This window comes from Artemia sp. Qi Xiang Cuo, chromosome 11 (assembly GCF_049724085.1).
Source record: "Artemia sp. Qi Xiang Cuo chromosome 11, ASM4972408v1, whole genome shotgun sequence".
In the NCBI taxonomy this organism is placed as follows: domain Eukaryota; kingdom Metazoa; phylum Arthropoda; class Branchiopoda; order Anostraca; family Artemiidae; genus Artemia; species Artemia sp. Qi Xiang Cuo.
Genome location: NC_142804.1, coordinates 62,904,151 through 62,918,636, shown reverse-complemented (window position 1 = coordinate 62,918,636; position 14,486 = coordinate 62,904,151). Strand labels below are relative to the sequence as shown.

The following is a 14,486-nucleotide window of genomic DNA, read 5'->3' as shown; positions in this document are numbered from 1 at the left end:
TGATTAAATTGATAACAGAATTTTGATTAAAATTGAATTGTTTCAGTGAAAATGCTTGGTTCCATGCTTGAGACTGTCACAAGTATTGGTACTTTGAACATGTTCTATATGTGGCAACTTTTAATAGAAATTAAATGGTAAGGGTTATTTTGCATTGACATGTTGAGGTATCTTGATGTCTTGTCATCTTGGAAGTCAGTGATTTATCCTATGAGTATGCAAGAAATGGTATTATGGATTTATGTCACGAAATCAAGATCTTTCACCCAGAAAACCTGAAGCAACGAGCCTCTCCAAGGGGCAAGTTTCAACCACTATAATGTTAGCATCTTCTTTTCAAACTAAGCAGTGTTATGATCAGGTATTTATCTCCCCAGGGTATATGGAATATGGATGAGAGTGCCTTGACCACCGTACAAAGGCCACTCAAGATTTTTTCTGAGATAGGAATAAATCAAGCTGGAAGAGCAACTTCTGCAGATAGGGGACAGGCTGTGACAATTCTTGCCTGTGTTTCAGCTTCTGAAAACTCATTTCCACTAATACTGGTCTTTCCGATTAAAAAGACAACAGCAAGGAGGATATTAGGGGTTCCACCTGGTATTGCTGTTTGCGTTAGTGACAGTGGCGGAACTACAGCTTCAGTGTTCATTGAGTTTCTTAGTCACTTTATCTCCAGTGTACGGCCGAGCAAAGAAAAGCCCCAGCTACTTGTTATGGATTATCACGAATCTCACATATCTTTTAAAGCCATTTAGGTAGCAAAAGACAACCATGTAATCATGTTAACCTTGCCTCCACGTACGTCACACAAACTGCAACCTCTTGATCTTGGGGTCTTCTGCTCTCTGAAAGCCCATGATATCTTTTCCAGTTTCTCTTTATAAAATTCCCCAGTTTCTTGGTGTTGCTTATCCCCTTTCATTCACCCCATCAATCATCACTGCAGGTTTTCAAGCAACAGCTATTTGCCCATTTAATGACGACATTTTTGTCAATGATAAGTTTTTGTCATCAGCTGTAACTGACCAGTCCCTGCATAAGCCTGCATCTGAGCCAAGAGGTGGAGATATGACTTCTTCAAATCCAGAACAAAGGGGAGATGTAGCCTCTGACCACATACAAGTCACCTGCACTTCAATCCAGACAGTTTCACCTTTCATGATAAGGCCATATCCAAAAGTTCATCCGAGAAAGGCCACATCAAGAGGTGCACCAAAATGAGTCTGCATAATACTGATGGATACCCCAGAGGAAAAAAGATTGAGGAGCAGTCTATGCTTTGAAAAGCTAAGAAATTGAAAGAGGTTCTCTCAAACCCTTGTTTAAAATCCATAAATCATAAGAAATCACTCTTTATTGAAAGTGACAGCAGCTCAGAAGAGGTTTCAGTCTTGAAAGATGTTTCAGGATCCAAAGAAAGGACCTTCAGTTGAGAGGAGCCCTCCTTTTTCTGCTTTAAATGATGGCAACTTTGTTTTGGTGGTTGAAAAAGCAACAAAAAAAGGAAAATGTCACTGTGTTTGTGAAAACATTTCAAACTTTGCAGAAGAACAGGAAGTAAAAGTTCGGTATTTCAAAAGAATTGCTCCATTCTTGAAGTTTGTCTCTACTCCCACTGGTATATTTTCACTGATATCACAACTCTCTTGCCAAACCCTGAGCCTTCAGGACAGACTACAAGACAAGCAGGGCACTTTGTATTTCCTCTTGATCTGTTAGAATTTTATGTACTGTAAACACGTGAACAGTACCTTTTTTAACCCTTGTTTTACACATTCGTACTTCCGTTTTCCTGTTTTTATAGTTTTACTCCATTATCTTTATTAAATAGTTGAATTTTGTATCAAGAAGACCTATTAGGGTTTGTCACAAGTATGTTACCATTTGTCTCATCTATAGAGCCCCATTCCATACTTGGGACAAGATGGGGGTTGTGAAATTAATGCCTTTACTTAAAAATTGATTGAGCTTCCAGCTTTAAACCTTGGGGATAACTTGCTTAGCTAATGCAAATATGCTGAGAAATTTTTGTTTCCTCATCACAAAGCATTAGGGAGCTGGGGGTAAACAAAAAGATCGTCCCAAGTACGGGTACTCTCCCCTATTTACTTTTGTGCACTAAGGACGGTAGAACGGAGGTCTCGACCGAAGTATCTGTATATTTATCCTTCCTTTTTTCACTAGCTGGAAATATCCTCGTTTTTTCTTCTTCATAATTTGCTTCGTTTTGTCTTTTTATGATCCTGATAACAAAAAGGAATTACGTGCCCTCTATTTAAAATGGGCTATATTTATATTTTGGGGTCCTTGCGCTTAGGAATGCATGAATCATGTTCCCCGGGGAAAAAAATTTGTGGACTTTTCGAATATCCTGATTAAAAACACACATCTTGAAATGTCGATTCAATCCCATGCACGGACGCCTGAGGGACGAAAACCCTTGCAAATGCGGTGGTTTCCTCCGGTTGGCTGGCATGAAGCGTAGTAGAACCTGTAGTTTTTGGTTGATTTCGCCCTCCCTTAGCTTCCCACGGTTATTCCTTTATAACATTGTATGATGATGCCGGAGAATAATTTTAATACATGGTAGACATACCGTTCTTTACTTGGTTAACACTATTGTAATGAATGCAATTGGTCCGATTCTAAGGTAGATCTAGAGCAAAATCAGGGGGGGGGGCAGTTTGACAAGGACGTCAATAATTGACAAATTTATTTAGAAAAAGAGTGAAAAACTAAAAAAAACGGGGAATGAGGACGCCAGAAAATTTTTGGTCCCCCCGTCTCCCTGGATTTGCCAGTGGTCTGAGTGCGAGACGATGTGTGCTAACTTGTATTGGTTTACAGTTTATCCGTATATTTCTCTTTCGTATTTGTCAGCTCTAGTGTTTGCCTACGTTGAGAAATGAATTCAATGTTTATTTTTATTCGAAAGTAGAACCATGTTAGAAAGTTTAACAAAAATAATTTGTCCTATATGTAAGGGGATCTGTCGCCTCCACAGCCATTCACTTACAACAGACAAATTTAGTCAATACTTTCCCAAAGGCTTTGTAAGCAATAGCAATATAGTCATTTGGTGATTGCGAGTGTTTTACTTATCGATTGTATTTTAAGGAAATTTTAACTGTTGACTTTATTACTTATTAAATAAAAAAAAACAACAGTTTTTTTTAACTGAAAGTAAGGAGCAACATTAAAACTTAAAACGAACAGAAATTATTCTGTATATGAAAGGGGCTGTCCCCTCCTCAATGCCTATCTCTTTACACTTTTTTGTTTAATAAAAAAACTTCTTTTTTTTTATTTAATTTCTGAACGTTTTTGAATTAATGCTGCTTTGATTTTGGCTCACTGTATATGAAAAGCTAAAACGAAATTTGCATATTAATTTTACTTTTTCTGGCTAAATGGCTTTCTCGAACTTTTGTTCTGACGTAATTTACGGAACGAACTTCTATATTCGTGTGTTTTTATTACGTATATTAGGGAGTTCGCCCCCTAGTCAATACCTCGCTCTTCACGCTAAAGTTCGAATTTTGTTCGAATCATAAACTTCTGAATCACAAAGGCCGGTTAATTAGAATAGATAGCTTGTTTGAAAGTACTAAAAAAAAAACTTTAGCGCAAAGAGCGAGGTATTGACTAGGGGGTGAACTCTCTCATATACGTAATAATTTCTGTTCGCTTTAAGTTTTAATGTTGCTCCTTACTTTCAGTTGAAAAAACTTCAACTGAAAGTATCTTTTTTATTTAATTTCAGATCGTTTTTTAAGTAATTCTAGGTAATCTGACGCCCCCTTCATAGAAATGTCCCTTTCCCCAAGAAAACATCCTCCATGGAAAGATCCTTTCCCGTAACCCCTTCTCCGACCCCCCACCCACCAGAAAAAATCCCTCCTAAAAGCGTCTGTATACTTCCCAATAACCAATACTATATGTAAACAATGGGCAAAGTTAATACCTTGTAGCCCTTCGCCCGGGAACTGTGGGGATTAAGTCATCAAAGACATATCCATTAGATTTTCGACTATGCTGAACAAAATGGCTATCTCAAAATTATGATTGGGTGACTTCGGGAAAACAAATGAGCGTGGGAGGGGGCCAAGTTACCCTCCAATTATTTTGGTCACTTAAAAAAGGGCACTAGAACTTTTGATTTCCGTTCAAATGAGCCCTCTCACGATATTTTAGGGCCACTGGGTCGATACTATCACCCCTGGGAAGAAAAAAAAAACAAAACAAATAAAAACTCACCAATGATCATACTTCTGGCAAAAAACACAACATTCCACATTTTTACAGAAAGGAGCTTGAAACATCTACAGTAGGGTTCTCTCATACGCTGAATCTGATGGTGTGATTTTCATTAAAGTTCTATGACTTTTAGGGATTGTTTCCCCCTTTTTCGAAAATAAGGCAAATTTTCTCGAGTAACTTTTGATGGGATAGACTAAACTTGATGGAACTTGTATATTTGAAATTAGCATAAAAATCTTATTCTTTTGATGTATCTATTGATATCAAAATTTAGTTTTTTAGAGTTTTGTTACTATTGAGCCGGGTCGCTCCTTACTTACAGTTCGGGACCACGGACTGTTTGATAGCAGATGCAACTAATTTCATTCATTATTCATGCGTTGTGGCATAAAAATTTAAGTTTTTATAACATGGAGATTGTGGTAGAGCAGTTGTTCTGGATGCGTTGGGATACAATAAAAATAAAAGTTAATTTTTAGCATAACGAGTGGTGCTGGGAGGGGGTATCCGCCCTCCACCACCTTACATACAGTATAATTTACGTTTGTTTCCAGTCTTAAAGCTGCTCTTTTCTTTGATTTGAAAACAGTTACTTTCACTTTAAGAAATGTTCGCTTATATATCGTATTCAAAGTTGTTCAAAATGTAAGGCTTTTCACGCCTAAAGTTCTATTTTTATGTAACAATGGTTTGAGAATGAAAGAGTTCATTTACGCGTATCTTCTTTACAGAATAAATTATTATAAACATTAGAGGGGGGCCTCTCCCCCCCAGCGCCTCTCTTTAATCTAATATTTTATGATATAGATTGTTGTCCTTTTTTAGTTTCAGTTTCTAATTAATAGTCATTACTTATCTTATTAATTTTCAATTTTTATCGTATACATTATATATTTTATATACATTTTATCTCGTAGCACAGGCTACATATGGTTATCATACACTAACCATTGTATAATTTTTACCATATACAGTTTTCAAAAATATCTACTTACAATACACATTGTTTTTTTTCTTTTCTTTTTGTTTTTATCTAGATTTACAGTTTCTACTGGCAATTCGTTACCTTACCATCAATGGCTTGAAAGAACTTGTGAAAATTATCATTATTCTTTACGTTTATTAAATAAAAAAAACAAGTTTTTTAAACTGAAAGTAAGGAGCGACATTAAAACTTAAAACGAACAGAAATTATTCCGTATATGAAAGGGGCTGTCCCCTCCTCAACGCCTCGCTCTTTACGCTAAAGTTTGACTCTGTCTCACAACTTTATTTTTTAAAACAATAAAAAACTTTAGCGTAAAGAGCGAGGCGTTGAGGAGGGGACAGCCCCTTTCATATACGGAATAATTTCTGTTCGTTTTAAGTTTTAATGTCGCTCCTTACTTTCAGTTTAAAAAACTTGTTTTTTTTATTTAATTTCTGATCGTTTTTTAGTTAATGCAGCTTTTATTTGCATAAAAATTTTACTTTTCTTTTGCTAAATGAATGTCTTTACAAATTAACTTACGTAACTAACTTCTATATTCGTATATTTTTCTTCTGGCAAAAATTCAAAGTTGCAGATTTTTGCAGATATGAGCTTGAAACCTATGTAATAGGGTTTTCTGATACGCTGAATCTGACGTTTTGATTTTCATTAAAATTCTTTCACTTGTAGGGGATGTTTCCCCCCTCTTTAAAAAATCGAGTAAATTTCCTCAGGCTTCTTGCCTTTGATGAGTAATACTAAACTTAATAAAATTTATATATTTATAATCAGCATTATAAACACATTCTTTTGATACATTTATTGACATCACAATTCCGTTTATAAAAGTTTCGATTACTATTGAGCCTTATTGCTTGTTTTTTTATTGTTTTTTTATTATATATATGTTATTACGTATATGAGGGGGTTCTCCCTAAATTAAATAACATGCACGTTACGTTAAGATCATAAAAAAAATTTGATTAACAAACCCCTGAATCACACAGGCCGTTTAATTATAATAGATAGCTCTTTTGAAAGAACTAAAAAAAACTGTAGCGTAAAGAGGGAGGTATTGACTTGGGGGAGAACCCCCTCACATACGTTATAATTTCTGTTCGTTTTAAGTTCTAATATTCCTTCTTACATTTCAGTTGAAATAACTTGTTTTTTTTTATTTAATTTCTGATCGTTTTTTAAATAATACTTGGATATCCGGCGCCCCCTTCATAGAAATGTCCCTTACCCCAAAGAAACATCCTCCATGGAAATATTCTCCCGAGTCCCTCCCTCCTCTAGCCCCCCCTCCCGAACAACTCCGGGCGGACCATGGGGAGCTCCGTCCCCCGCCCACCGCACTCCGGCTTGCACGTCCGGCGCCCCCGTCCTGGCGATTTCCCTTCCCCCATGAAAACTTCCTTCATGAACAGATCCTCCAACATAACCCCCGACCCACCCTTCCTTCCCACTAGCAGAAAAAAAACCTCCTGAAAACTTCTGTATACTTCCGAATAACCAATACTATATGTTAACATTGGGTAAAGTTCATATCTTTTAGCCCTCCCTCTGGGTACTTCGGGGGATTAAGTCATCCCAAAAGACATCCCAATACTGCTGTTGCAGTTGTACAAAAGAACAAGCTGAACCTTCGCCCTCTACCTTAGGAGCAAAATATGACTATTTGAAATATTTTTTTTTTAGTTATTTTGTGTTAAAAAAAAAATGTTATTTTATTTTAAAATGTCACAGCTGTTCACTTTCTTCTGACTAATATCAGTGAAAATGTTTGAACCAGTGATCTCTCGATCTGATGTCGAAGCTATAGCTGTTAGGACTTTGAATAAGGCTTCCTATTTTAATTATATGGCCCTTGTGTTTCAGTAGCCGTTCTTGAAAAATGGGACAAACAGCAGAAATATAACATAAATAGCAAGGTATTGAAGAGGAGGCAACCCTTCATATACGGAATAATTTCTGTTCGGTTTGATATACGTATATGAAGGGGTTCCCCCTGGTCTCTTTACGCTAAAATCACAAAGGCCGTTTAATTAGAATAAAAAGATCTTTTGAAAGTACTAAGAAAAACTTTACCGTAAAGAGCGAGGTATTGACGATAGGGTAAACCCCCTAATATATGTAATAATTTCTGTTAGTATAAGTTTTTAATTTTCTTCCTTACTTTTAGTTGAAGAAACGTTTTTTTTTTTTTTAATTTAATTTCTGATCGTTTTTTAAATAATGCTGGGAAATCCGGTACCCCCTTCATGAAAAATTCCCATCCCCATGCAAAATTCCTCTATGGAAAGATCCTCCCATGTAAACCCCTCCCCCAGCCCCCCCCCTACCAGAAAAAATCCACCCGGAAAATGTCTGTATCCTTCGCAATAACCTATACTATATGTAAACAATAGGCCCTGCCCCTCCCCCAGCCAATCCCGTTTTATAGAGTTTCGGTTATGAAGGAGGCTGTCCCCGCCTCAACGCCTCGCTCTTTACGCTAAATTTTTTTTATTGTTTAAAAAAATAGAGTTGTGAGAAAGTCAAACTTTAGCGTAAAGAGCGAGGCGTTGAGGAGGGGACAGCCCCTTCATATACGGAATAATTTCTGTTCGTTTTAAGTTTTAACGTCGTTCCTTACTTTCAGTTAAAAAAACTTGTTTTTTTTATTTAATTTTTGAACGTTTTCGAATTAATGCAGGTTTTGATTTTGGCTCACCGTACATGAATAATTAAAACAAAATTTGCATATTATATTTGGTTAAATGGCTTTCTCGAAACTTGTTTAATTTTATTTACGAACGTTTTTATTAGTAATAAATATACGTAACTTAGAATTAACTTACGTAACGAACTTCTATATTCATAAATTTTTAACACGTATGTTAGGGGGTTCGCCCCCTAGTCAATACCCTGCTCTTTAAACTATAGTTCGAATTTTTTTTTCCAGTTCTTTAAAAATGACCTCTTAATCACAATCAGTTGATCAGTTGAAAAACTTGTTTTTTTTTATTTAATTCCTGATCTTTCTCTTTAATAATGCTGGGAAATCCGGCGCCCCCGTCATAGCAATGTCCCGTCCCCCCTGAAAACGTCCTTCATGGAAAGATCCTTCCATATAGCCCCCCCCCCGCTCCTGCCCCCCCCTACCAGAAAAAATCTCCTCTGAAAAAGTATGTATACTTCCCAATAACCAATAATATATGTTAACATTGAGTAAAGTTCATAACTTTCAGCCCTCCCCCTGGGGACTTTGGGGGATCAAGTCATCCTAAAAGACATTTTTATCATATTTTCGACCATGCTGAACAAAATGGCTATCTCAAAATTTTGATCGGATGACTTTGGGAAAAAAATGAGCGTGGGAGGGGGCCTAGTTGCCCTCCATTTTTTTTGGTCACTTAAAAAGGGCACTAGAACTTTTAATTTCCGTTCCAATGAGCCCTCCCACGATATTCTAGGACCACTGGGTCGAAACGAACACCCCAGGTTAAAAAAAAAAAAAAAAAAAAAAAAAAAAAAACAAACAAATAAACACGCATCCGTGATCTTTCTTCTGGCAAAAAATGGAAAATTCCACATTTTTGTAGATAGTAGCTTGAAAATTCTACAGTAGGGTTGTCTGATACGCTGAATATGATGGTGTGATTTTCATTAAGGTTCTATAACTCTTAGGGGGTCTTTCCCCCTTTTTTTGAAAATCAGCCAAATTTTCTCAGGCACGTAGCTTTTGATGGGTAAAATTAAACTTAATGAAACTTATATATTTGAAATCAGAATTAAAATCTGATTCTTTTGATGTATCTATTGGTATCAAAATCCCGTTTTTTAGAGTTTCGGTTACCATTGAGCCGGGTCGCTCCTTACTTACAGTTCGTTACCACGAACTGTTTGATATAAAACATCGTTTAAAATGCAAATGAACGTCAACAGGATAAACACTCGATCTTAAGTTTTCTTATAGACATTATATTTCAACTATGGATAGTTTAATGATTAATGCATTATTGCATTATGCATTATTGCATAATTACAGTACAATTAACAATAATAACTTAATAGCTAAATAAAAAAATTATCAATTTTATAATTAATTATAATAATTGTATAATTAACAATATAATCTAGTTTTTAATATGACCTCTGTCTGATCTATTCAGATAAAATTAGCTGTAACCATTACAACAGACGTGTTGAAAGAAACCAATTATGCCTTTTTTTTCCTAAGTTATCTTTTATTCGTTTAAAAAACGAAGGTATTATAAAAGTAAAGATCTGAATGAAAATAGATGCACTGAAAGGGAACTGTAACGTTGTTTTGCTTCTGTGCAATCAGACTTTAGTTAAATAAGGGCTATATGCTGGGCTGTATCCAGGATTTTTTCGGGGGGGGGGGGTTACAAAAAAACTTAAAAAACGCATCATAAATTTGTTTGTGTTCATTTTTTTTACGATTTTAAGAGTCGGACAAACATTTCGGGGGTGGGGGGTCAACCCCCCCCCCCCTCTTCATACGACCTTGGCTATATGGGTTTTGCTGTGGAGTTGTACATTCGGATGAGTTACTTGGCGGGGAATTATATTCCCCGCCGTGATATATTCCCGATTCGTGATATGATGTGCAGTATTGAACCAAAGAAGTATTTGGATGGGATTGAATTGCTGTAGTATTTGGAAAAAAAAAGTTTGTGGATGGGGCACTTGGCCGGGAATTTCCTCATGATATTATGTGTAATATTTGAAAGAAAAGGTTAAGTTACTTTTATGATTGACTTTAAGATACTTGGATGAGGTTAAGTTAATTCAGTATTTGAAATGGGGTACAGTTATTGAATAAAAGATGAAGTATATAGGTGAGGCCTATTCGTGAAACCTACTCCTTTCTGTCTCATCTATTCCCTTTGAATAGTTTTGGTAGATAAGTTTTTATCACCTTGCTTGTTTTTTCCCTTGGTGTCTTTTGAAGGATATCCTGGATAAAGCATATAGACGTTCTTTTTTATATATGTGTCCCCTTCTTGTTTTTTCCAGGAAAAATAATTGAACAAATACTTACAGCTTTTCTTTTTTTCAGGTACCTTGAGAGACAAGCTTTTTTAGAACGGGCAGACTATCGTCAGTTTGAAAAAGAGCGGGACATGCGACAAAGTAAACGACCTCAAAAGTAAATTTTTTAGAATTTAATATATCTTTTATAATAATGAAACAGTAAAAATGAAAATTATGTCTACTTGCTTACTTAGGTCCTCTGACGCCTTGGTCTTCTGACGCTCTGACGCATAAGACAGCAACTGTTGACCTCCGCGTCACTTGGTCCTGGGTCAGTGACCAGAGCTCATCTATTGACCTACGTAACTGTATAGCCTCTTTCTTTAGTGACCGATCAAGGGTTTATACGCTACCTACCGCTTCTGCGCAGACCAGGTAAGTAGTAAGCATGTACGCAATCCTAGTAGTGATTGCATAATATGCTTTACCACGGATTATTACTACAGACAGTACATGCCTTAGCAGACGGGTTTCTGTGTCAGAACCTATTTCCTGGCCCAATCAGAGATGTTTCTACGAATGGTACTCCATATACGGCACCTTGATTAGTATAGTAATTGGATCCAAATATAAGGAGTGATTTTCATTATAGTTCATATTAGTAAGAGAATTGCATTCAGAGAGAGAACAGTTTATTATTCAGAGAGAGAGCAGTTTATTATTATTTGAAACGATATTAGCAAAGAAATTGAGTGGTACGTTTACACTATTGGAGCTTGATGATGGAGCAGGTAACAGCAATGATACAAGGGCGAGAGTACCAAACGTTGCAGTGGAAATTAATTGAGGATGTAGACTAAGCCTTGAATGGGACGATATGTATGGTGATTCTCCGTCATTAGACTATTGCATGAAGCTTTTACGTCGTGGTCCAAAGGCATTTACACAATTTATCGACATATTAATCATGACAAGACAAAATGATACAGTGGATTTGCTTTTAAACACACACACTAGCTTAGAAATTTAAGACTATGATTTTTTCACGAGAAAAATGTTCAAAGAGGATTTACTCCTCTCTCTCTCTATCATTCTCAATTTATTGATCTTAGCTCAGTTTCATTTCGGCAGTAAGAGTGTGAGCACAAGAAAAATGTTCCAAGACTGTCCGCCACGCGTGTATACACTGGGCAGCTGGTCATCATGTGAGACTTGTACATTGATTTACGAGTATGATAAAAAGTACAGATTATGCCAGCCGTGTAAATTGCATAGAGTACATGCTGTACAAATTTAAGGATATAATTCCTGTCTTGAAGGGGTGTGTGACTCTCATCCTAGTGGACATCTATGTTCCAGTTGCCATTATGATAAATGTAATCAGTGGGAGAATACTTATCATAACACGGTTGGAAAGAATCCTAAACAAGATTTTAGTTTATTGCTAAGAGATTGGTATCGTCCTGGCTTTAGATTGTTTTGGGAGGACGAGCCAGGTCTACGATTCAACTGTTGGAAAAACAAAAGAATTTGGTTTCTACGTCATCGTTGTGAAGCCAATGACTACTATGATTATAAGCCTACTGATTTTTATTTGGCTATTGCGGAGTGTGATTCGTCACTTGAGGACACTGTATGTGACATTGCTTCAAATAAGTAAATCGAAACATGAGAATTTTAAAAATGAATAAAAATAGTATCATTGACTAAACAAAGAGATATGATAAGAGTGAAGTTACATTATACTGTAGAAAATGTGACCCTGACATTGCAGCACATCAGGATCAGTATATAATGAACTAAGATAATCTACCTACTTTATTTGTTCTCGACGTATACCTATACGTAGTAAAAGATGAAATCTAAAGAGTAGAAAAGTTGTTTTGATCATGTATATCAATTATTTTTATTAATAAACAATTTTACATACAAATTTAGAAAATTTTATTTGTGGGGCAGTAAAATCAATTTTTAACACACTTGAAAGTATATTTTCAATTAGTAAGTCATTCAATCGAGGAAAGTGAACATGAATGCTGAGAAACTGATTGTAGGTATAGCCACGACATATAAACATTAAAAAGAAACGCATGGAAACCGCATGTCATAGTCGTTAAATCCTCCACTTTGCTCTGATTTTGAATAATAGTTTTCCCGCTGCTCTCAATAAATTTGTTGATGTGTGGAGTGTAGAATTTATATGATAGGCCAAGAGGTTCAATAAATTCGATATTCTTCACTGTTTGAAAGATGAAAAGCCAATGACATGTCTTCAAACTTGATGGACTGCTATTAACAATGATTAGGGTATTGTTAACACTTGGAATTTTTTCAATGAAGTCCGATGGTATGCAATAGGAGTTATATCGGGACATGTATAAATCCATATTAAATACGCTGATTATTTGGTTTGTGTTCATGGTGCAAGGTCTAGTAGAACACTGCCGTGGGTTGTGATTTCCCAATTGGTTTCAAATTGACTCAATGATATTAGCGTGATACTCTCAGTCAAAGCATTGGCAAATATGCACATTAAACGTACATTCCCCGTTCGTACTATGCTTATATCCTGGGTGCCAGACAGGTCCAAAACAATTACACCATGATTTTTTAAAAACTTTGAATCAGTTATTCCATTTTCAAGTAGTTGTGAATCAGGATCTAGGGATTGCATGGTCAACTCATACAGAGTTGTGTAGGATTTTTTATCAAATGATAGAGTGTACAGTAGGATCCCATTCACTTCGCACACAAGGCTAGATAGACCAAAAAAAATTTTATCATGGGGGGATGCAGTCCAGGATCCAACGGCACTGGCACTCTTCACAAAGGCAAAAGCGAATTTTGAGGGGATTTCTCCATTGATAAATGATGAATCGGTATAACCGCGAGAGCCAGTGGCAATGTGACGTTGATTAGTATTCGTATGGGGGACAATAAGTTTAATGTTGTTACCCTTGGCTCTTAGCTTTTCCACTGACAATGCAACAGAGCTCATAACCTGTTGTTTTCGAACATGAAGAATGACATTTGCATCAATGATAATGACATTTGCAAGTGATAATGACATTTGCATCAGGTTCTGCAGCAAGTGTTTTTCTCAAAATGAAATTCGATGGGGCTAGTTGTTACTTTATGTCTATCTTGACATAAATCCATTGGGATATGTTGAATATCTCATGATTTAATTTTCCAACTAGAGGATACTCCTGGGTCACTGCAGCAGTTAACTCACCATCAGTATCAACACCTGATCTATATTCATAGCCAAGTGCCTGTCCTCTCAACTCCTTATATGCCTTTGGTGTCAACATCATAAATTGTATGTAGCTTGCATAGTTGGATAAATTATTACTAGTGTTAGCCGATGTTCCATGAATGAATAAAAACATTTGAACAAGTTATGTAAGATATTGTTTTCATATTATAGATGATCCCTAGAAGTAGGACCTGTATTGTCTGACTTTTTCTTTATAGTAATATTTAAATCAACAAAATTTGATCACAAGTCAATGAAATAACCTTCATTGGAAAATATCCGAAATTGTATATTTTCTGAGAGGGGTTGTTGAGGATGAAATTGTTCATAGTAGTCGTACTTGACACTGACATCAACATTTTCAGCATTGAATAGATTCAATGAGGAGCAGATTTATGGATGCGATTCTTTCTGGGAGAGATAGGTTATCTTAAAAGAAGAAATCTTTTTCTTCTTCTATTTAACAGCAGGCGGGCTTTTCAGTAATACTATTTAGCCCTTTTCCTTTCGCTTCACTCTGTGGGCTACAGAGCTACTGGCTGGATTGCCTCATATTTATTAGATATATTCAGATATCTTTCAGCAGATCTTTCGACTCTAGGAGTTCAAATATAAGATGATAGATGTCGATATCTATGCTCTGTGTGCAGGTATAGTTGGCTAGGCTCTTGGCTGATAGTGGGATTTTGTGGTGTTTGAAGTATTTTAACAGTTTACAAAGCAAGGTATGTTGTGCAGACGTCAGCATATTACATTCAAATAGGCAATGGTCAATTGTTTCATTATTCATATTACAATGCCTGCAAAGAGGGGACAGGGGAATTGAACTACTTGAATTAGAAAGCTTATATGAGAATGCAAGGAAATTTAGTCCATTTGTTCCAGAACGAATTCTATGATAAATTTTAGAAAGATAGTTATTGAGAAAGGGGGAAAGGATAGGATTAGTCTTATTAAAATCAATATCTGATAGCCTCCATCGGTAAATATCTAATTGGGATTGGTCTC

General features: G+C 36.1%; 1 protein-coding gene across 1 annotated transcript in view; it reads left to right on the top strand.

Annotated features, from left to right (window-relative positions):
- The window catches only part of LOC148947223 (heterochromatin-stabilizing protein CFDP1-like), a 98,509-nt gene extending 88,060 nt beyond the window's left edge, over nt 1-10,449 (top strand). The window contains exon 6 of the mRNA XM_089097325.1: nt 10,305-10,449. Within this exon, the coding sequence (XP_088953451.1) occupies nt 10,305-10,398 (94 nt within the window). The 3' untranslated portion in view covers nt 10,399-10,449. The remainder of the gene's footprint in view (nt 1-10,304) is intronic.
- Nucleotides 10,450-14,486: the final 4,037 nt, after the last annotated feature.